Genomic DNA, 23,915 nt, shown 5'->3' with positions numbered 1-23,915 from the left:
GGGACACATAACTTTAGAACAATATTGAATATAATTTACTCTCTTTGGATGATTCACAACTCATCTTAGGATTGTATATGGAATTATACTTGTAAATTAGGGTCATCAATATAAACATTAGTTATCTCCATAGCATTCAGTGCAGATAAGATGATTAATAGAGCTGTCTGGTTAACCCAAAGTCCATCTCTATTCCAGTGCACTTTTATAATTCTGGAATTTTATCACTTCAAGGAAGTCATGAATTATCCATATGGTTTCAACTCTAGAACTGGTGTCCACTTAAACTTACGTTGTCCTTTATGGCTACAGACCATATCTGAGCTCTTCTTCCTTGACTATAATAGAAATTACACACACACACACACACACACACACACACACACTCTCTCTCTCTCTCTCTCTCTCTCTCTCTCTCTCTCTCTCACACTGGAGAGCAAGGTTTAAATGAGATACTCCCGTAAAGAACTTAGTGTTGTGCCTTCCAATACACAGTAGCTACAGAAGAGAAAAATAAGAGAGAGAGAGAGAGAGAGAGAGAGAAAAGAGTTGACATCTTCACTGGAACATTAAAAAATCATTGGACAAAACAAAGCAGAAACATCAACAAACTTACACTTTAAAAAATTCAATTTGGGGTTTCTATGGTTATAAAAGAAATTCATGCTTATTAGACAAAACACTGAAAATCACCCATAATGCCACCACACATATATAATCACTGTTAATATATTGGTGTATATCCATCTAAAGTTTCACACACACTCACACACATACAGGCAAGTTTCGTGTGCATGTTTTAAACAAATGAGATCAATTAACTCAATCTTGTATTCCCTGGGGGGGGGTGGGAATCTAGCCGTCCCCGCCCCAAGTAGAAGAAAACAAACAAAAATAAAACCCTAAACCCCTCAAATTAGAGTACATAAGAAATGCTATTTTATAACTAGTTTTTAATTTAATATACCACAGTATTATTCTACTGCAACAGAGAGCAAATCATCATTTTTAGTGTCTAATATTTCACTGCACAGTCACTAATAGTCTCTTTTTTGGGCTAAACTGCTCTTCTTTCCATGTAAATTCTAAACACCACTATTATAATTTATTCAATCACACTGTTCTCAGACTTTCCTACTGTAAACAATGCCATGAGCATACATCTTTGCTTACTTGGAGGGCATGACATGCACATTTAAAATTTTGCCAACCTGCCCTCTGGAAAAATTGTACCAATGTATATTCTATTGATGATGCGTTATATTCCCATAACCTTGCCTATCTAGGTTTGGTTTGAAATAGAACCCTGCTTTTACTACCATTAATAGTGAAAGGCTTTAGGATCAATAAGTTAAAAAAAAAAAAAGGTGTTTTGCTAACATTAAGAAGAAAGCAAATATTTAAGGAAAACAAAATAAAACACAATTAAAAAAAAAAAAAAGGGTTGTGGGGGGAGGAACCGCAGGATCCGACTCCTCAGAAATTCCTGTTCAGCTGGAAGCTGGGTTCTTCATCACCCTGCTCACTCCTCCTCACCATGTTTGTTTTATTTGTTATGCGTTATTTTTTACTCGTCATCTGTGGTGAGACGGGTAAGGAGGGAATGTACAACAATAAAGAAGATGCATCCAACAAGATGCATCCAACAAAGTACCTCTGAGACCGACTCATTACTCAGTATCAGCTTCCCTTGGATGTACCACTGCACCAAGCTCTACTGAGTGCATATTTCATAAAAATGGAAAACAACAGTTTTAAATGTTTTACCTCCAATGTGAAATTAAACTGTTTGCTCTGACTTCTGTGACCATCCCCAAATTTTCCTAATTATCAGTAGCCATGATTTAATATAATAAAAACCTCAGATTATTTCAACCTAACACACCAAATGTTGACAAAGAAGCAAAACATGCCCATCGCAGGAGAGGAGTTTACCTAAACATAGTGTACTCCTCCTTAATGATGACTCCTTACTTCTGATTAAGTAAGCTTCTTAATGAGAAGCTTAGTTAGCTTTAGATGTACTTTCTACCTGAGATACGGAGTAGATTCTGTACATTAATCAGATAAGATTCACTTTATGTTTTCTTTAACCAGTCAGAATGGTCCTAGGGATAGAATAACAGCAGGTATGAAATGACAGGAAAAAAGTTTGGATAACGCTTTCCTTCGGAACCATTATCCAGATACTTCAAGTGTCCACAGAAAGATCTGTGAATCCAACAATCAAAAGATTACAATTCAGCATTATATTTCTAAAATACTGCATTACTTCAAACCAAGTTGCTAGTTCAGACTTAGGTAAAAATAAAGCACCATCTCCTGAGCTGCAGCATCAATGTCTGCAGTGAGTGAACACCCACTCAGGAGACTTGTGACCCAGTTACCCACGCCCTGGATTCATTTCTGCTCTGCCTCTTAGGTCATTTACTGAACAGATATTGACTGAGTACTACAGTCACCCCTAGGTATCTGCGAGGGATTGGTTCCAGGACCCCACCACAGACAGCAAAATCCGAGGATGCTCAAGTCCCTTATATAAAATGGCACGGTATTTGCACACAGCCTACACACATCCTCCCATACACTTTACAGCATCTCTATATTACCAAGATACCTAATACAATGTACAAGCTATGTAAATAGGTGCAGCACTGCAAATTCAAGTTTTGCTTTTTGGAACTTTCTGCAATATTTTCCCCCCAATATTTTTAATCCGAGGCTAGTTGAATCCACAGATGCAGAACCCACGGATATGGAGGGAGGGCCAACTGCATTTAGAATACAGATATTATCTGGTGCCAGGCAGCTGTACTGGACAGCAGTGAAGAACAGAACTAAGCCCTTGCTCTCAATTCTAGCTGAAGAGACAGAACACACAGAAGTATAAATGTTAACAAATAAGATAATTTCAAGTAGTGGTAAGTGTTACAAAGACAACAAAATAGGGGATGTATTAGGCTGTAACTTGGTGGTGAGGAGAAAGCTTCATTAGATGGGATAATCAAGAAAGGCTTGTCTCAGGAGGTGATATCTGAGTTAGACTTTGAATAAGATAAGGTCAATCATGCAATGAGTTGGGAAAACAATGTTTCAGGCAGAGGAAATAGAAAAAGTAAAAGAAAGAGCTTGGAGTATTTGACAGGAAGAAAGAGGGTGAGTGTGGCCAGAGCACAGTGACTGAGGGGGAGAATGAGAAATGAGGTTGGAAGAGGCCAGGTTAATATAAGGTCTCAGAGGCCATGGCAGAGTCTAATTTGATTCTAGGAATAGTGGAAAGCCATTAAAGGGCTTAAACAAGAGGGTGATATTACCTGATTTAAGTTTTTTAAAAAATCTCTGGTGGCTCTGTAGAGCGTGGACTGCAGTAGAAAGGAGATCAATAGAACTGATCACTGGAAACAGTCCATGCATGAGATGCTAAAGGCTTGGGCAAGGGTGGTGATGGGAACTGAGAAGAATGGTCAGATTCAGAATACATTTCAGACATGAAATGACATGACTTGCTAATGAATTAGATGAGGTTTGTGGGGGAGTGAGGGCAAAACCAAGGATGACTCCTATGCTGGGACTTGAGCAACCCGATGGACCGTAGTGCCATCAGCTGATATGAGGAATACCAGGGGAGGAACACATTTGGAGTGGAGAGTGGGGGCAGTCAAAGGTTCTGTTTCAGGCATGTTAGGTACTGGAGATCTAACAGTGGTATAAGCCGGGGTACAGATAGCATATAGATGGGATATAAAGCTCACAGGACAGGATGAGATTACTTGGAGAAAAACAGATAGAGCCCTGGGACTTGCCAATATTGGTCAGGTGAGAAGAGGAAGAGGAGCCAGCACAGAGCTGAGAGGGAGCGCCCGGTGAGGCAGGAGGGTATTCAGGAGAGGGTGGGGTACAGAAACCAAGAGAAGAAAGTATTTTTAGAAGGAAGGAGTAATCAACTATGTTAAATGCTGCTGGAAGTCTGAACAAGATAAGGAAAGAAAACTCAAAACTGAATTTAAAGCTAGAAGTAGTAATAAAGAAATAAGGTAGAAAGATGTCATAAAAAAGGCATTTGATCTCGATCAAGCTATCACTTTTAAAGTTAAAAAACTTATAAGGGACAGTCTCAGCAAAATCCCTGAGGTATGTTGATTTATCAGGCTGAGTACATTTTGACTTCCCCTCTCAAAGGGAGAGGAGGAAAGCAATGACTCAGGAGGGTGTCCTTCTGAGTTTTCCATTCTTATTCCCTGGAGCTGCAAGCCTTCCTTGGCAATAGTGTGGTGGTATTCAGAAGTTACATGGAAAGAGGAGCAGCTCAGCCCAAAAGAGACTGAAAGTTTACTTGTCCCCCTGATTGTGATTCATCAAAGTCCTGACAGTCTCCTGTCCAAACCAACTCCAGCTAAAAGTTTCTTTATCTAACCCAAGGGCCCAAGTGAAAGGAAAAAACTGCCAACAGAAGTAGAAGACCATATCCACGCCCTCGGCTGGAGCATTCTCCTGGCATTACATTTTCTTTTCCAAGGCTGCTACTGTTTCACTATCAGACTCCAGCCTGTGTCTCACTCTGGTGGTATATCACTGAGGACAAAACTAAAAAAAGTGATCTGAGGCCCGCCCACACCTGTGCCACCTCACTCCCTGCCCCTTACCTGAGTCATTTTGTCCACAGAGACTGGAATTCCATCGATGGTGAGAGGCGGCAGCTCTGAGTTAACCTCCTGTGGCGCAGGGGCGTGCTCTGCCAGGGCAGACTCCAGGTCTTCCAGGATCATGCTCTTGTACTTACGGACCTGCAGGGAATTAAGGGCAGAAGTAAACAAGATGCCCAACAACCAGGGAGGGCTGGTGCCAAGCAACCAGAGAGTGGGTGGGGTGGGCCTCCCTCAGCCATTGCAGAGCCCTAAGAACAAACACGTCCACAGCTAGCAGATAAAAATACCCGCTGGCCCCAAAGACATCACATTGTACAGAATTAAATGAAAAGATGATGAAATTACAGGTAACAATTGTAGAAAGACGCCAGAGGAAAAATCTTTTACAGAAATACCGCTCCTCAGTTAAAATCACCTTTTCTCCGTAAATGCTGGCCCCAATACCTGTTCCAGATCTAACAGGAATGGCATTCATTATTCTGCATTTCCCAGGCCATTTGATAAAACCTAGCTGTGGCAGTTAATTACCAAAATCATTTTCAAGATCACTGAGGACTTATGTCTCTGAAACTCTAAGAAACTTATTTGAAACTTTCCTATGCCGTTACTTTCCTACAAAGCTAGACTACCAAACAAATAGGAGATTCAAGTGTACAAGAGGCTGCACTGAAAGGCATCAGAGAAAAAAAACTAGCTGGGTGTCATAGGTGTCACTATCAGTAAGGCCCAGGGCCAGAGAGAGCACCACAGGTCAAGTCCTCCTCCTTTCTGGTACTCCCTGGTGACAGAGGTGAACTTCAAACCCATGAGGCGTCTGTAACTCTGACAAGCCCAGGTCTGAAGCAGATACTGTTACTGACTCCATTCCTTCCACTGCCAGTGAAAGGTCTCTCAAAAAACAGAACTTAACAGCAGCACATTGTACATGTACACATTCTTCTATCATGAGCAGAAATGGCAGACAGACACTGGATCCTACCACCACCAATAATGGGTTCATTCACTTACAAGAATACACAAGGGGGATGAGGATACCTTTGGGGATAACAAAGAAGCCATGGAATTATAGAAATGTGACAAGATGGGATAGAAAATTAACTTGCTTTCAGGGCTCAGGCCATTATCTTAGAAAAAAAAAGGGTAAGAGAAAATGAGGTTTACCCAGAAGTTATGACAATGTCTGAGTCCTGGGTTTTCTGCTAAGTGGACTGAACTCCAATCACCACACACTTCCTTCTAAATATCTCACTATGAAGATTAAAAGAGAAAGATTCCCATACTCAACCTCAAGCATATGGAAAAGTAAAAATTATTGTTGGCTATGATGTACAACTTTTACAGAGTTTTCCTAATAGATCAACAATAAAAGTGATGAAAGAAAAATAGTGCAAACATGTAGAATCATTATTATCTCTAGAGATTCAGTTTTATCCTGGTTTCCAATAAAAGAGAAAGTTTCAAAAATTACTGCTGATATATTTATTGTAACTAAACAGCTGTGTTGTCATGGCATCTTTAAGGATACATATTTTCTGATTTCTAGGTTTCTATATCCTAAGTAGAGTTTTTACACTACCAACTCACAGAAAAACTGAGTAAGCCTAGTTTATGGTCTTTGAACTTTACTGTATCAGGTTAAATCATTATATTAGTATGTATTCCCATAGTAGGAGTGAATGAAAATGATATAAGGGTAAATTTCATTGTGCAGAAACACCTGGCATTCAAAAACAAAAAATCATTAGATTATTACTATTATTACATTATTAGCTAGTTTGAAACAATTTCAGCCATTTGTATGGGTCAGCAGAATTCTAGGAATTCAGATCCAGGCATTTTGCTAAACTTACCCGTGCTATATAATTCCTTAAAAAAATCTTGATTAAAAAAAAAAAAAAAAAAGAAGCTGGTAAAGCATCCCTCAGAGTAATTTACAAATTCAGGCGTGAACACAATATTCCTAAGTCTGCTTAGTAAAGTTAACTAACTTTCCCAGAATTAAAAAGCTAGGGCTTCAATTCTACCTGATCTATCAATCCTGAGATGAACCCCACCACCACCACATTTATCATTCCTCTGAAATTGGAATACATGTTAAAATTGCTGTAGACCAGGTGTTATGGGGCATAGCAGTCACTGACTGCACATATGTGAACATGGCTGTTATCCCTGGAGGCATGACTGTAACCCCTGGCCTTTAAAATCAACAAACCGTTTAGCACCATTTCAGAAAGGAATGTGAGTCTTGGCTGTTGTCTGATAACTTCCCCAGTGATCCTTCTGGTAAGACCAAAAAGCACCAGCATCAAACTTGTCGCAGCGTGGAAAAAGTCTCAGAGACAACAGTAGAGCTCTTTTTAAAGAAATGAAGCACCACCCATGCTCTTGATGGCACAGAGGACAATATTACATGAAACCACACATACAATGATGACTCTGAAACAAGAAGTAATCCAGAAGAATTGGACTGTGAGTGTGAAAAAGTTTCAGGAATAGCTAAAAAAAAATTTAGAAATAGGAAATTTATTTCACTTACATTTTCCTTTTTATGTATTTACAAAAGCAGTATGATTAAAATCTGTATCTAAGTAAGCCTGAAAGAACTCTTTCAATAAGTATAAAATAAAAATTCTAAGTGATAATAAGCATTGTGTCAGAGTTTGTCATTTTTTCTTTTTTTGGTGCTACATAAATAATGGTGCATGTTATAATTGATGGTATCAGAGATATGATGAAATACAGGTTTGTTTGTTTTCCAACTTCCACCTTCTATTCCAAAAACCATAGCTAAAGCCTTTGTCACTTCACACCAATGTCGCTGTCAACTAACTTGTTTCACAATTAAAGTTAAAATCCACTTAAAAACAAAATCAGCGGTCTGCCTACCAATCTCTCCTCCCCCAATTCATCCTCTATACTGCTGCCATTTAAAATTTCTGAAACACTGATAAATTATAATCAAATACCATTTACTGAACACTTGCTATGTGTCATGCACTGCATACATTATTCAATTAATTCTCACATAATTCTATAAAGAAACTACCATTATATCCATTTTGCAGATAAGAAAATTCAGGCTTAAGTAACTTCCCCAAATTATATAGCTAGTATATAGGAATATAGCAGAAAATCAAACTAATTTTTACGTAGCTTCAAAGCCTATATGTTCAGCCACTTCACTATCATTTATCTTTTTTCTCAAAAATACTCCTACAGTTCCCCACTTCTTATAGGATGAAGTCCAAACTTCTCAGTCTTGCATTTCAACTGTTCTGATCATTCCCTACTTTCCCAATACTCTCCACCAGGGCCACCACGTACAGCTGTGCATGCCCAGCTCTGAGAACTATGTGAATAGCACCCTCCTGAGTTCCCAGCGCATAACCCAGAGTCCTACTGGGCAGCTTTGCTCACCATCCTCCCTCTTTAGCTGGCCATCCTCCTCACTAACTTCTGCATCTAGCAAGTTCTTTTGTCTCTGGGTATTTAATTCTGCTTCTTATCCAAATATTATCCATCTTTCAAGGCCCAACTCAACTAATTCTGCTTCTTATCCAAATATTATCCACCTTTCAAGGCCCAACTCAACTTCCACTTTCTCTGAGAAAACTTCCCAAGTGTTCTTGCCATAATTATCTTACTCCTTTAAACGTCTACAGATTCAAATAATCATGTGTCACTTACATGTTATTTCCAGGCTACACTGTACACAACTAGTGTTATGAAATCACTGAGCACAGGAACCAGGCCTTTTGTTTATTTTTAAAATATATATTATGAAACATTTCACATATTCAGACATGTACAGATAATACATTAACAAACATCCTCATAATTAACAGAGATGAGAGCGTTTGGGGTGTTTACAGGAGCCATTAGAGTTCTGGGCACAGAACGCGCTTGTTGAGGATTTAGGAATTGGCTGCTACAACCGTAAGGTCAATGGGCCTTTAGTGAGGTTGCAAAAACAGTCCCAGACAAGATATAATTATTTTGCATACTCAAAGCTTTTCTGGATAAAAGAGGAATCTTCAGGAAGGTCTCAAAATAGATTTTTAATATTTTTTACCTATGAGCCCCTCTGAGATTAAAAATACATTGTCATCTGAGGTATATAACAAAGAGATGCTCAAGTGCAAAGCTGCCTTCAGACCTGTGATCCTGAAGCATGCCTGGCACAGAGCCAGGCCACAAGCTGTGGCCCAAGAAATCTGTTGGCTTCATTCTGTTCTCTCTTCAGTCCCAATGTCAGCCTCTTCCCTCTCCTGCCTCAGTCCAGATCTCAAGTTTTCCCCTTGCCCCCTGGATCCCTACTTTTGAACCTTGAAACCTCAAAGGACTTAGATGGATGGAATCCTTATCTCGTACTTTGTATCTAACAGTGTTAGTTATTTGTTGAATAAGTTAATAAACAAACAATATGGCTTTTCCTTTACTACTTTTTAAATATGCTTCCACATTTCATGTAACTTGAAGCCATTTTTTAAAAACCTATCTAAATAAGTGAATGACTTAAAAGAAGAAATCATGAGAGTATTGGAAAGGTGGAATTAAACAAAGGCAGAAGGATGACTTCAAAGAAGCTGGTGATAACCCCAGAGCTACCTCTTGCTTCTGTGACTGTGACTAATATCTGTACCTTAGAACTGGTTAGTCATACCCAGAGTAACCCCATCTAAATGCTATGGATTATTGACTCTGAGGAAAGAGCTCCACCTTCAGAAACTCCCATGGTTCTTCTGAAAAAAGATGGAAATTCTCTCTGTCCCTCAATAAAATTTTTCTAGGCCTATTCTACAAAGCTCATAAAAGTATGTGATAAGGCAGTAAGCCACCAAGACAATGTCCTTAGGGCACAGCAACTTTAAAATCTACCATTTGCCAATGCCTTTCATGCCAGTTCTCTGTAAACATTACATATAGGGGAATGATAATAAACTTTAATTAATTTCTACTGCTCCCCAGTGAAGTTGGTATTATCCTTATTTCACACATGAGGACACTGAGCCACATATAGGAAAAATCAATGTGGGAAACCACTCAAGAAATCAAAGCCTAAACAGAGTTTTCACAAAAGGGAAGTTTTTAGCTACATATGCCCATTCTAGTTAACATCAACCCATGGGCAGGACTGAACTAGCCTGTCTAAATGTTGATAACTCTGTGTGTTACTATGGGAGCCACACCTTCATTCACTAAGAATGATACTCAAAAAGACCAATACGTTCAATGGAATTATTCTGGAGGTCTTTTAACTTGCTTTGTTTTAAAGAGCAGAGGCTTAAAAAGACAAAAGTTTTAAACTGCAGAGGACATTAGATCTGAAGGTAGTAGATCCCAAGCAGCTTAGAGAAATCTTAAGTTTCTAGGTTAAGGAACTCTCATTCTCCATCATAGTCAGAGGCCCCTGAGAGTTTGCCTAATTTTAAGTTATTTCACTACCCCCATGTTACATATATAGACATGGCATACGTAATCTCTGAACCAGTAGCTTCTCCATCCCAAAAATATTTATTATTCATTTGTATGCTAGGCACTGTGCTAAGGAAAGGGCTGGGGACAAAATGGTAAGCAAAGTTATCAGTCACAGTGCCCCACTGTTGTATATATTCCAATCTAGTGGAGAAGACAAACACAAAAATAATCACAAAAATAAATGTGTAATTACAAACTGGGACAAGTACTATAAAAGATGACACAATCTAACTTAATAGATCTTTACTTCTCAAGATCTCAATTTTGATCCAATGCAGGATCAGAATTTAGAAACCAAATCTGCATTCTGAATTTCTGAGTGCTGCCAAACATTTAGGATGCTTCATTCATTCAACAAATACCATTGAGCAACTGTTCATGGCAGGCACAGTACTTGCACTGGGAGCACAATGGAGAATAACGTAGATCCAGTCCCTGCCACCTTAAGAGCTCACAATCTAGCTGGGGACAGACATTAATCAAATAATCACACAAATCGGTAAATAATAAAGCATCTATAATAAGTGCTCAGAGGCGCTGTGAGAGTCTTGGATAGAACAAGGGGCTTTAATCTGCACAGGGAGGTCAGAAAGACTTCACAGAGGAAGTGTCAACTGAGATGAGTTCTTAAATATGAGTCAAAGTTTAATAAGGTGAAGAAGGAGGTAAGAGAGGGCAAATCAGAGGGAAGAGCATACACAACAGCTTTGTGGAGGGATGAAGCAAGGGAGTGAACAAAGACTGTGGTTGGAGTAGAGAGAGAAGCTGGGGAATGGGGCAAGATGAGGCTAGAGACAGGTGGGAGTCAAGCAGAGGGCTCCTGCCACCGAAAAGGGAACTGGATGGACACCAAGATTGGTAGCTAGGGTCGTGGCAATGGAAACAGAGAAAGTGGGCCAATTTCAGAGATATTTAGGAAATGAATGGAGAACAAAGTAATAGATGGGGTGTGGGGTGGAGAAGAGGAGAGGGAGGTGCCAAAATGGCTCTAGGTTTCTGCCTTGAGTAACTGGATGAGGAGGACAGATATTGGAAACAGACATTAATTTCTTTGGTTGGGGAGGAGAAGACTTTAGTTTTGCTGAACTTGAGACGCTATTAAAATATCCAGGAGGAGATTTTTCTCTTTCCTATTCTCTTTTAGTCAATCATTTGAAAGTATTTTTGATAATGTCTGTTTTGTGTTATTTGCATCTTCAATATACATGGAAATGACTTTCTCCCTTAAAAACTACATACAAACATATGCACATATAGATGAAGTTTCTCTCTCTTACTTCCTACTCTCTTTCACCTCATCACTTACTCACCCCCAAGGTTCTCTGGCCTCTTCTCTTGGTTCTGCAGGTCTGACCAGGAGAAGCGAAAGGGAAAGCGACCTTTGCTGTTCAGTGGCACCAGAATAATGACCGTTATACTGCCTCTTTCCCTCCCCAGAAAGAAGCTAGCAGTAGCTATAGTGGGTAGCTTGCTTATAGCAACCATACTGACCTTTCACAGAACTGGGAAGAACTGGAAGGTATATTTGTCCCCCTTTAGAGGAGTGGGGGAAAGACTAAGAAAATGAGATTAAATTTGAAACTCTATATTCAATATCCTAGACAAACCTATGGGAGATGTTGGGCCCTGGCTCTACTATTCAGAAATTGGGGAATCTTGGGCAAATCACTTAACCTCTCTGAGCTAGTATTCTCATCCGCAAAATAAATACCTACATCTCAGGGTTCCTGTCAGGACTACTGAGAATATAAATCTGCTATACTATACAAATGTTAGTTACAACAATCCTCTGCACTCAGCAATTTCATAAACATGTAGAAAATGCAGATTTACTTTTAAAGTAGGATCAAATTCTGTATGGTTCTATTAACCTGTTTTCTTCACTTAATAATTCATCATCAGCATCTGAAAATATTAGAAAGATCTATGTCATCATGCTTAATGGAGTGTAGCAGTCCTATCTATGGATGAGCCATCGATTTATCTGACCAACCCCTTATCTTTGAACTTTTAGGTTATTCTCAATTTTTAAAAAAATACTATAAATAGTACAGTGACTGGTATCTTTGCTCATTTAATCAATTATTTTCTTAGGAGAAAATTTCAAAAGGAAGCTGGATTAAAAAGTGTACACTGGGGGCACTTTTTATCCCAGTTGCCAAAATGCCCTCCAGAAAATTACACCAATTTACATTGCCTGTCTGATATGCCAACACTGCAAGTTATATATCTTTTTCCTGTTTGCCAACATGAGCCATGTAAAATGACTTTTTGTTTTAATTCCCATTTCTTTGAAAATTTCTGTGGTTGTTAAACATTTGTAGTTTCTCCTTTTATTTATGTTCTTTTGTCTTTGGGTATTTTAAAAAATATAATTTTTAAATGAAAAAATTTAAATATACAGAAAGGTGGAAAGAACAGTAAAATAAATGTCTGTACATCCACCACTTAGATTCAATAGTTGTACATTTTGGCATAATTACTTTATCTGCCATCTATACACACACACATTTTTTGGGCTAACCACTTAAAGTATAGACTTTGCAACACTTTTTAAAAACATATCTATCTATCTATCTATCTATCTATCTATCTATCTATCTATCTATCTATCTATGTATTTGCGCCAGATCTTAGTTGAGGCATGCGGGATCTAGTTCCCTGACCAGGGATTGAACCCCGGGCCCCATGCATTGGGAGCTCGGAGTTCTTTAACCACTGGACCATCAGGGAAGTCCCAATACTTCTTAATATTTCAACATGCATCTTGGAAAAATAAGGGCATTCTCATATACAACTACAATACAATTATCACAACCTGCAAAAATAACGTACTTCCTTAATATCATCTTCTAATATCTGACCCATATTCAAACATATCTTTGGATCTTTTTTATTCATTAATCTGTTCCTATTTTTATTGATTTTTGAGAGCTCTTTTTATACTAAGAATGTTAATCATTAGTTCACTCCTTACTGTGTGACCCTGGACAAAATACTTAAGCTCTTAAACCTTCAATTTCTACATCTGTAAAGCACAGATAATAACAGATATATATATACATCATAGGGTTGCTGTAATGATTAAGTAAAAATCGTAATGTGCTTAGCAGAAACAGGCACATTGTAAACACTCAGTAAATTGTAGTTGTTATTTTGAAAAATTTTTTTTCCAGTTTGTTGTTTTTGTTTTTGTTTACAGTGGCTTGCCATACATCCCAACTGTGGGCAAGGAGGTAATATGGGTAGAACACAGTATGGAGAAATAAATGAAACCCTAGAAAATATAAGAGAAACCTCAACACCACCTATTAAAAGACCCAGTAGGGACTTCCCGGGTGGCACAGTGGTTAAGAATCCGCCTGCCAATGCAGGGGACACAGGTTCAATCCCTGGTCCGGGAAGATCCCACATGCCGCGGAGCAACTAAGCCTGGATGCCACAACTACTGAAGCCCGCACACCCTAGAGCCCGTGCTCTGCAACAAGAGGAGCCACTGCAATGAGAAGCCTGCGCACCACAGCGAAGAGTAGCCCCCGCTCACCGCAACTAGAGAAAGCCTGCGCACAGCAACGAAGACACAATGCAGCCAAATAAATAAATAGACAAAAGTTAAAAAAAAAAAAATGGCCCAGTAAAGTTTTCAATCCCCCTTTGACAAATTTGTAAAATAACTGACAATCTTGAATCTGAAATCCATATTCCAAAGATGAATGGCCCTACTGAATTTTAATTTTCCAGAGTTCCCAGCAGCCTCCAGAAAGAGGAGCAAGAAGGAATATTAATGATGGCTTGAGGTAGGAGGACAAATGCAAATACCAAAATTTTAATAATGTTTAATGAGATAATACATGCAAAGTGCTTATAACATAACCTAGAACACAGCATTCAATAAATGTTAGACATTATTACAAAATCCAAATCATTTCTTTTACTGTTGTTAATATGAGATTATGTGGAATACACTGCATAATTGATTATGGTAAACATGAGCTCTGATTCTTTAATACCACACTGTGTACTGGTATATATATAAGATTAAAGAATATTCTGTACTTTGAAGGTTTACCAGAAGTCACCCCAAATAATCAGAAGCGTAGTGTCCCTTTGAAGGATATGGTTTAATTACTTTTTTAGTTTTGTACATGTTTATTATCCTACTGAGGTTTAGATATATTTTCGTTATTTTATTTTCTTACTGAATTATCCACTTAGTTAGGATTTTTAATTTAAAAGAACAAAATTAATGCATATCATTTCCTTACAATGTTCAATCTATTCTTATCTGCAATTATAACTCTTATCTCACTTCTAAGACTGTATATTTTTCTTCATCCTTTTTCTCAATTAGCATGCTAGAAGTTTTTCTATTTCATTGGATTTTTCATAGTACCATTTCTTGAATGTAACAATTCTTCTTCTGTTTACAAAATCATTAATTTCTTCCTCATGTTTACTTACTCTATTTCTTAGACTTATTTTCTTGTTCCCTTTCCAGCTTCTGGCTTTAGATGTAGTTTCTTTTCCTTCTTGTGTATAAAAAAAAAAAAATCAAGGCAATAAACATTCCTTTGAGCATCAGTGTAGATCATAATTTTTAAAGTTTTTTAAAAATTGTTTTTAAGTAGTCTGCAAATTAAGTTGTTTTTTCAAATTTCCATGTGGCTGAAAATTCCTGTCACTCTTTTTTATATTAAGTTCTAAATTTTCTATACTTTGGTCAAAAACATGGCCTGTGTAATTTTCTGCATTTTACAATTTATTAAGATTTTCTTTGGGGCCTAACATATGGTCAATTCTTATAACCCATTCATGTAATTTTTCAAATATGGTATATTAAAAATATATTTGTAAGATATCAATGTTAATATATCTATCCTTTATATTAACCTTATTAATTCTAATATTCAGATCTCTATGTTCTTATTTATATTTTTCTTCCTTGATCTGACAAAGATAGCAAAGCCTCCTACTACCACTGTAGTTTCTTTTTATTTTTTTCTCCCATTTCTAACTTTTTGATCTACATTCTTTGCTTTAATGTTACTTGAGACATAAACTGCTTATCAACACTAGAAGACCTATGGTTCTCAGTTAATACTCATCTGTCTTGAGAATCTGGCTTTGTCTGATATTAATGCTGTGATCCATGATTTATTTTTGTAGGGATTTGTCTGACATACCTTTGCCTGTTATTTTGCTTTTAAAATTTTAACACCTTTACTGAAATATAATTCATATACCATACATATTAGTTTCCTATGGTTGCCACAAAGTATCACAAACTTGGTGGCTTAAAACAACAGAAATTCGTTCTCTTAGTTTCACAGGCTCAAGCTGTTGGCAGGGCTGGTTGTTCTGGAGGCTCTAGGGGAGAATCCATTTTCTCATCTTGCCTAGCTGCCGTCTAGCACATATTCCTTCACTCTTGACCCCTTCCCTGCACCCACCCTCTTGCTTCTGCCAACACATCTCCTACTTCTACATCAATCTCCCTTTGTCTCCCTCTTATATAAAGACACTCTGATTAGATTTAGGGCCTACCTGAACAATCCAGGATAATGTCCCCATCTCAAAAATCTTTAACTTAACCACACCTGCAAAGTCCTTTTTGCCATACAGTAACACTCAAAGGTTCCAGGGATTTGGATCTGTATATCTTTGGTGGCCGTTCATTAATCAGCCTACCACACACACCATACAATTCACCTGTTTAAAGTGTACAATTCACTCTTTTAAATATCTGTAGGGTCATGTAATAAGCATTATCATAATCTATTCCCCCTAAAAGAAACTCCATACCTACTAGCTGTCACTCTCCATTCCTTCATCCCCTTTCTCCAACCTGGCAACCACTAACCTACTTTCTGTCTCTATAGCTTTGACTATTCTGGACACTGCACATAAATGAAATCATACAACATGTGGCCTTTTGTGAATGGATTATTTCACTTAGCACAATGTTTTCAAGGATCATCCATGCCGTAATATTTATCAGTACTTCATTCCTTTTTATTGCTGAGTAATATTACACTGTATAGATAATACAACTTTTTTTAATCCATTCATCAGCTGATGGACATTTGGGTTATTTCCACTTTGTGGCTATTATGAATAATGCTGCTATGAACACTGTTATATATTTCTGTATGTAAGTTTTGCTGCAATGAACACTGTGTGTATAAGTTTTGTTTTCAGTTCTCTTGGGTAAACGTAGGAGTAGAATCGCTGGGTCATATGTAACTTTGCTTTTAACATTTTGAGAAATTGCTGAAGTTTTCCAAAGCAGCTGCATCATTTTACATTCCCAACAGCAATGTATGGGGCTTCCAATTTCTCGACATCCCAACACTTATTATTGTCCATAATTTTTCCAACACTTATTATTGTCCATCTTTTTTATTACAGTCATCCTAGTAGGTGTGAAGTATTTCATCGTAGTTTTGACTTTCATTTCCCTAATGATTATTTATAAAGTGCTCATGTGCTTCCTGGCCATTTCTATATTTTCTTTGGAGAAATATCTATTCAGATTCTTTGCCATTTTAAATTGGGTTAATTGTTTTTTGTTTTTGTTTTGGCCGCACTGCGCGGCTTGTGGGATCTTAGTTCCATGACCAGGAATCGAACCCATGCGCCCTGCAGTGGAAGCACGGAGTCCTAACCACTGAATCACCAGGGAATTCCAGGTTAATTGTCTTTTCATTGCTGAGTTATAAGAGTTCTTTATATATTCTGGATACAAATTCTGTATCAGATACATAATTTGCAAATATTTCCTCCCATTCTGTGGATTGTATTTTCACTTTCTTGATGGTATAGTTTGCATCTACTTTGAATATTTGTGAGTCACTGTAAGTATGTCACATAAATTAAATAGAATTGGGTTCTGATTTGGGTGGTTGTTGTTCCAATCTAAAAGCAAATCTTTATTTTTAACAACAATATAAATATAGTATTTATATTTATGGTTTATAACAGAATTAATTGGTCTCACTTATATTCCTTTGTTCTATACTTTGTGTTTTGTTTTTTTTTTTAATTCCTCCCCTTATTTTCTATCTTTTGTGTATAGACTTTCTTTCCTCTTTAGTGGTCTGGAAGACATATTTTGTCTCTAATTCTACTGGCATTTATTCTTTAGCCTATATTTATCAAGTGTCAGTCAACAGAAAAATATCTCCTGCTTTTTCTCAGTTTAGGCTATCATATGACCATTTTTTTCCCGTTTCATAGAGTCTGTAACTTTTTGTATTCTATGGAGGACTCCAACAGTTTTCTAACACTTTCTTTTGAATTTTTCAGTGAGTAATTTTCAGAGGTATTTTTCTGAGTCTTCCAGATGAGGCTTTTTCATAGATCACATTATTATTAGTAATAGTAATAATATCTAAAAATTTTAATACTGAAGAAGACATGCCCAGATTTCATGTTTGTCAACTACATGAGGGCTGCCTGTTAGGTACCATTTTGCACTAGAAGCCATCTACCACATTCCTGTAAGAAAAGGTCCTAATATGCATCCTATTCTGGGGCCTCGGGAATTTAAAGGAAAACTCAAAACAAAACTCAAAAATGTTAAGAAAGAACCACAACATCTGTGTGTGTGAAAAAAAATACACTAAAATCTCAACTGATTACTAATTCTGAACTCTTGAAATGTCTGTTCAATGTGGGAGATCTAATAAATGTTATTGTAAGCTAATAAATCTTATCCCAGTAAAAATAAAATGCAATTTAAATCTAGACAGATCATCATTCTACAAATGATTCAAAGTTATTTCAGCCAGCAATGAGTAGTTCACATAGTATAAGTATGCAAGGGTAAAATACTATTTTTATAAAGTTAGCTATGGATAAATATATAATCAAAATATTCAACTATATTTCAAAATTGAAGCAGTGTTAAATCAATTCTTTGAAGAAATACAAGAGATTTAAAATATGCAACTCAGACTTCCCTGGTGTTGCAGTGGTTAAGAATCCGCCTGTCAGGGCTTCCCTGGTGGCGCAGTGGTTGAGAGTCCACCTGTGGATGCAGGGGAAACGGGTTCGTGCCCCAGGCAAGGAAGATCCCAGGAAGATCCCACATGCCGCGGAGCAGCTGGACCCGTGAGCCATGGCCGCTGAGCCTGCGCATCCGGAGCCTGTGCTCCTCAACGGGAGAGGCCACAACAGTGAGAGGCCCGCGTACCGCAAAAAAAAAAAAAAAAAAAAAAAAAAGAATCCGCCTGCCAATGCAGGGGACATGGGTTCAATCCCTGGTCTGGGGAGATCCCACATGCTGTGGAGCAACTAAGCCCGTGCACCACAACTACTGAGCCTGTGCTCTAGAGCCTGCAAGCCACAACTACTGAGCCCGCGTACCACAACTCCTGAAGCCCACGCACCTAGAGCCCGTGCTCCGCAACAAGAGAAGCCACCGCAATGAGAAGCCCGCGCACCACAACGAAGAGTAGCTCCCGCCCGCTGCAACTAGAGAAAGCTTGAGTGCAGCAACGAAGACCCAACGCAGCCAAAAAATTAATTATTTTTTAAGTTAAAAAAATAAAATAAAATATGCAAATCAGAAATCAGTGATCAATAAAATGCTCCCAGGTTTGCCTCATGAAGTTCACATCTTGAGTAAACACCATTTGTTTCTGACATAATCAGTAATATTCTTACAAAATCTTGCATTGGTTTCTTAAAGAACACAACGTCATTTTTTCCATTGCATCTGATGAGGTAAAATACCTTGTTATGGAAAGTAGAAACAGAAATGATCTTTTTATTTCGATCTGCATAAAGGAGTTTGAAAACCAGGCCCAACTCCAACCTCTGGATGAAGGGAAGATAGAATAACTATTGTGCTAGACTAAGGATCAAAAAAATATGAACAACAACCCACAGAAAACAAACGGTATCTGAGAACACAACTCAAATTTTCTTACCACATTCTCCAAAGGAGCTGCACCGAACACTTTAAAGACAGGGTTGGGTTTGGAGGGTGAGATACAAAGGACAATAGCTTGCTGTCCTACTCGAGTAGTGTATTCATCTAATGTGGCTCGAAGTTTCCTGAATCAGAGAATGAAAAGAAACAAAAACAGTTAAAGAAGATAGAAATTACAGCGATACAGACACAAGATTTACTTTGACTTGGGACAATTTATTCTGATTAGATATGTTTCTTTTACCTGAATTGTGAAAAGGAAGCGTGTGAGGTTTAATATCCTGTTCAGTAGAAATATGTACATACCTTTGTCCTGAAGACCCACGATTAGCTCACTGATAGATATAAGGGTCTACCTCAGGTTTACCTCAGGACACAGCCATGACACAATGCTGAACACAGCGAGTATCATACTTCCTGATCTCATCAATACCAAAGGGGTTTTCTCTTACTGCTGCAAAGATTAATGCTGAGATATCCTCTTATAGACTTTATTATATCAACTCCATGTTTAATGAAGGGGCCTTAAATCACCTGCTTCTAATTTCTTTGACCGATATAATCATTGTTTATGTCTTACTGACATAATTTTATCCAAAAATACTACTTCAAAAATGTTGCCATTTGCAGATTTTCATTGTGATATAAACAATAATTCTTAGTCCCGAAGTATTTTACAAATGAGGATGGAGTAAAAGAGCTTTTTCAAATATATCAACATTGGATGAAAGAGAAACACTGTCCTTTCCCTCTGAAATCATGGGAGATTAAAGTTCTACATCCTATAATTCTTCTGGGAACTTGGTCTACCCTTTCAAGGGACTGGTGAGTCATGCCAATTCAAATGAAGCAAAGCCAACATATCACAAGAAAGTTTTCCATCTTTCTCCAAAAGCATGTACTATTGTGTCTATGACCATTATAGAAAAAATATTTCTATAAATAATACATTCTAATTCCTCCTGCCTGTACTATCATTAAAGGAAATGGAATTTATCATTAAAGGAAAGGAAATTTTTTGGCCCATCTAGTGGTATATAACTTCTTTGCTGAAAGCTACTGTTAAGTACTTTCTGGATTTTCCTTTCAGTTTCTTACTTATGTTCTTAATACAGACTATATTTTCCAGCTTTTGTCACATATCATTTACATGGACTGGCACTCTGAATTCAACATTCCAGTAAACATCTTAAGTATTTGGATATAGTATTTAAAACACTTCAAGAAGAAACTTCTGGAACATTTTATAGACTAAATTTCTTATCATATATGAATACATGTTATGCAACCTGTCAAAATATTAAGTCCTCCATGCACCACATCTGTGTAATAATCTTTCTTTGCAACCTACAAACTCTTCAGAAGAAATAAAACCGAGCAAAGGACCACATACCAAACAAGAAATTTGGTGGCATTCCTTGAAGGAATGAAGATCGAAAATATATTCACTGTCTCCAATTCCTCTCTTCCCATTCTGTCTTGAAGACACTCCAGTCCTTTCATCCTTACTGCTCCTTTGAAAACACTCTTGTCAAGTTCAATCATGACCTCCATGTTGCTAAATCTAATGGTCAATTTGCATCTTACTCAACCTGTCAGCAGCATTTGACAGTGCTGATCACATGCCCCCCTTCTTGAAACACTTTTTGCACTTGGTTTCCAGAATACCACTCTCTTGGTTTTCCTCCTGACTCACTGGTTGTTTCTTAGACTCCTTTGATAATTCCTCTCATTTCTCTAACCCCTAAGGGTAAAGTGCTTCGGTCCACACTCATTCCCTAGGTGATCTCTTCCAGACTCATAGTTTCAAATACTACCAATGTGCTTGTATCTTCAGCTAAGGTCTCTCCTTTGAATTATAGACTCATATACCCAACTGCTTATTCTGTATCTCCACTTAATGGTTAAGAGGTATCACAGACTTAATGTGTCCAAACCAAATTCCCGATTCTGCCCTACCCTCACTCTCATACTTGATCCTCTTCCAGTAAGTGTCATCTCAATCCTTCCAGGAATCAGACCAGAAACCCTGAGGTCACCCTTCACTCCTTTTTTTCTCTCACACAGCACATCCAATCCATCAAGGAATCATATTGGGGTTACTTTTGAAATACATCCAGAACCTGACCACCTCTTGCTGGCTTTGCTACTGCCACATTGGTTTTAAGACACTGTCATTTCTGGCCTGGATTACTACAATAACCTCCTAATTGGTCTCCCTGCTTCCATTCTTGTACCCCCAGAGACTATTCTCAACACAGTAGCCTGAGTGATACTTTTAAAACACAAGCCAGATCATATCATTGCTTTGACCAAAAGTCTTCATTGACTTCCTATGTCACTCCGAGTAAGAGTCAAAGCCCTTATATTGGACCAGAAGATGCCATGGTGTGGCTCTCCACTACTACTCTGACCACACCTCCTCTCATTCTTTCCCTAGTTGTTCCTCAAACATGTCTAACACATTCCTTCCCACTTCAGAACCTTTGCTCTTACTATTTCCTCTGCCCAAAAAGTTCTTCCCCTAGACATCAACATGGTTGCCCTTATACTTACTTCAGGTCTCTGTTCAAAGGCTGGCTTATGAAAGAAGACCATTCCTATAGAAAAAGAGAAACTACTATATCCCCCCCTAATCCCCTAAACCTTTCTATTTTCCTTACTCTGCTTTGTTGTTTCCCATGGCACTTTCATCATCTGACGTATTACATACTTGTTTATTTTCTTTTTCCCTCCACTAGAATATAAGCTCGTTAAGGGAATTTATTTTGTTAACTGTTGTATTCCCAAGGCCTAGAACAATGCCTGGCACATAGCAGGCATATAAGTTTTCTCTGAATGAATTAATGTGATACTACTCATCTGTTAATCATACTTCTAGTTTCATTTATTTATCTTGCAAGAGTACTTTAAAGTCTAATTCTGTCATCAAAGAATTTAACTTGATGTCCCTTGATGAACCTAATAAGGTATAGTCTAACTCTGTCATCCACTCCATAAAGTATTTGAGGAACAGCAACAATATGAGAAAGGAAGCCCTCACCTAAGCAAACGTGTTTGCTGTCTCTTCCGGATAGACGGATTAGACTCAAACACATGAGGCCGTTTCCGTTTCTTTCCTGTTGCCACAGCAGCAGCAGCAGCCATTCCCACAGGACCTGAAATAAGAAGGGATGCGCTGAGATTAGGCAGAGTCTGTTAGCTATACAAGGCAGAAAACAATTAGAGGTACAAAAAAGTAGCACTTATTTCCTCATATGTTATCAATAAATATAGATACTCCTGATATCAATATACTTCACCACTGTTCAACATGGATCATTTTTTAGTTTACCATTAAAACTTACAACAAATCTTTTTAAAAAGTAAATGACTTATACTTCCCCGCCACACACCAGCTTGAATTTTATATAATGTGTTTTTTTGTTTTGTTTTGTCAGCATACCCATACTGTTAAGGCAATATTCTCCAAGGTGCTAGATGAAATTGCAGCATTGAGAGGAACAGTTTGCCAAAACAAAAAAGTCGCAGATTTCATATTTCGTTTCCATCCCCGTGTCCCTCTATCCATTACTCCAAGAAACTGCCAAGTTAAGGAAGTCAGAGAAAATCACTCATACCTGGAACTCCAATACCACCACACCACATATAAGAGAAATATCTAGAAGGATACCATCTTAATCGGAAATTTTTTTTTTCTATATCTGAGAATTATGCCCTAAATGGAGCTGTTGACCACAAGGTCATGTTGATGAAAGCATCCTGGCAGGAAAGAGATGAAAACTGTCCCACTCTAAGGAAAAAATGTTAATAAAATTTGGTCTGGTTTGCCCTGAAACTAATAACTGAAAGAAAGGGTAGGCCTCAAGGAATTATTACAGCCTCCGATTCATGCAATCTCAACATATCAAGGGCATTCCTTTTTTTAAACAAAACAAAAAACCCCACAATCCACCTTCATCCCTATTTGTGAACCTGTAAAAGGCTTAAATGAAAATTAGGTTTAAGTGCTCACGTTATCCTAGCATATATGTTCTATAAGTGGCTCAATTAAAATAGGCCTCCCTATTTTAATCTAGATGAGCCTCTCTACATGTTGTTTAGTAGTATACTCAGTCTGACTTAAATAAACTCCTCTAAAGAGCCCCAAAGTAATTAAAAAATAAATTAATGCCTTTTACCTTCCTTTCCATCATAAACAGCTGGAAGAGGAAAAAAATCTTATTGATGCATTTTCCCAACATTTAATTTTTTAAAAATTGAGGTAATAACACTTAACATGAGATCGACTGCCTTAACAAAATTTTAAGTGTACAGTACAGTACTGTTAACTATAGGCACAATGTTGTACAGTAGATCTCTAGAAACGTATTCATCTGGCAGCACTGAAACTTTATGCTGTTAACAGCAACTCCCCATTTCCACACCCCAGCCCCTGGCAGCCACCGTTCTACTCTCTGCTTCTAAGAGTTTGAATATGATACCTCATATAAGTGGAACCATGCAGTAGCTGTCCTTCTGACCTGGTGTATCTTACTTAGCATAATGCCCTCAAGGTTCATCCATGTTGTCATATACGGTAGGATTTCCTCTTTATTTAAGGCTGAATAATATTCCATATATACATACCACACTTCCTTTATCCATTCATCTGTCAATGGACATTTAGGTTGTTTCCACATCTTGACTACTGTGAATAATGCTGCAATGAATACAGGAATGCAAATATCTCTACGAGATCCTGACTTCAATTCTTTTGAATAAACATCCATAGGTAGAATTGCTGCATCATATGGTAGCTGTTATTTTTAATTTTTTAAGGAACTTTCATACTGTTTTCCACAGGGGCTGAACCA

The 23,915-nt window shown here is 37.8% G+C and overlaps 1 protein-coding gene across 4 annotated transcripts in view; it reads right to left on the bottom strand.

Annotated features, from left to right (window-relative positions):
* Positions 1–23,915, bottom strand: part of NRF1 (nuclear respiratory factor 1) — a 136,230-nt gene that overhangs the window by 59,225 nt on the left and 53,090 nt on the right. For all 4 annotated transcript variants that reach the window (XM_060020873.1, XM_060020874.1, XM_060020876.1 and 1 more), the window contains 3 exons: positions 22,103–22,217; positions 19,058–19,184; positions 4,644–4,784 (listed from right to left, as the gene is read on the bottom strand). In XM_060020873.1, coding sequence (XP_059876856.1) covers positions 4,644–4,784; positions 19,058–19,184; positions 22,103–22,217 — 383 coding nt within the window. The remainder of the gene's footprint in view (positions 1–4,643; positions 4,785–19,057; positions 19,185–22,102; positions 22,218–23,915) is intronic.

Source organism: Delphinus delphis, chromosome 9 (genome assembly GCF_949987515.2).
Source record: "Delphinus delphis chromosome 9, mDelDel1.2, whole genome shotgun sequence".
In the NCBI taxonomy this organism is placed as follows: Eukaryota; Metazoa; Chordata; class Mammalia; order Artiodactyla; family Delphinidae; genus Delphinus; species Delphinus delphis.
This window is presented reverse-complemented; position numbering and strand designations above follow the sequence as displayed.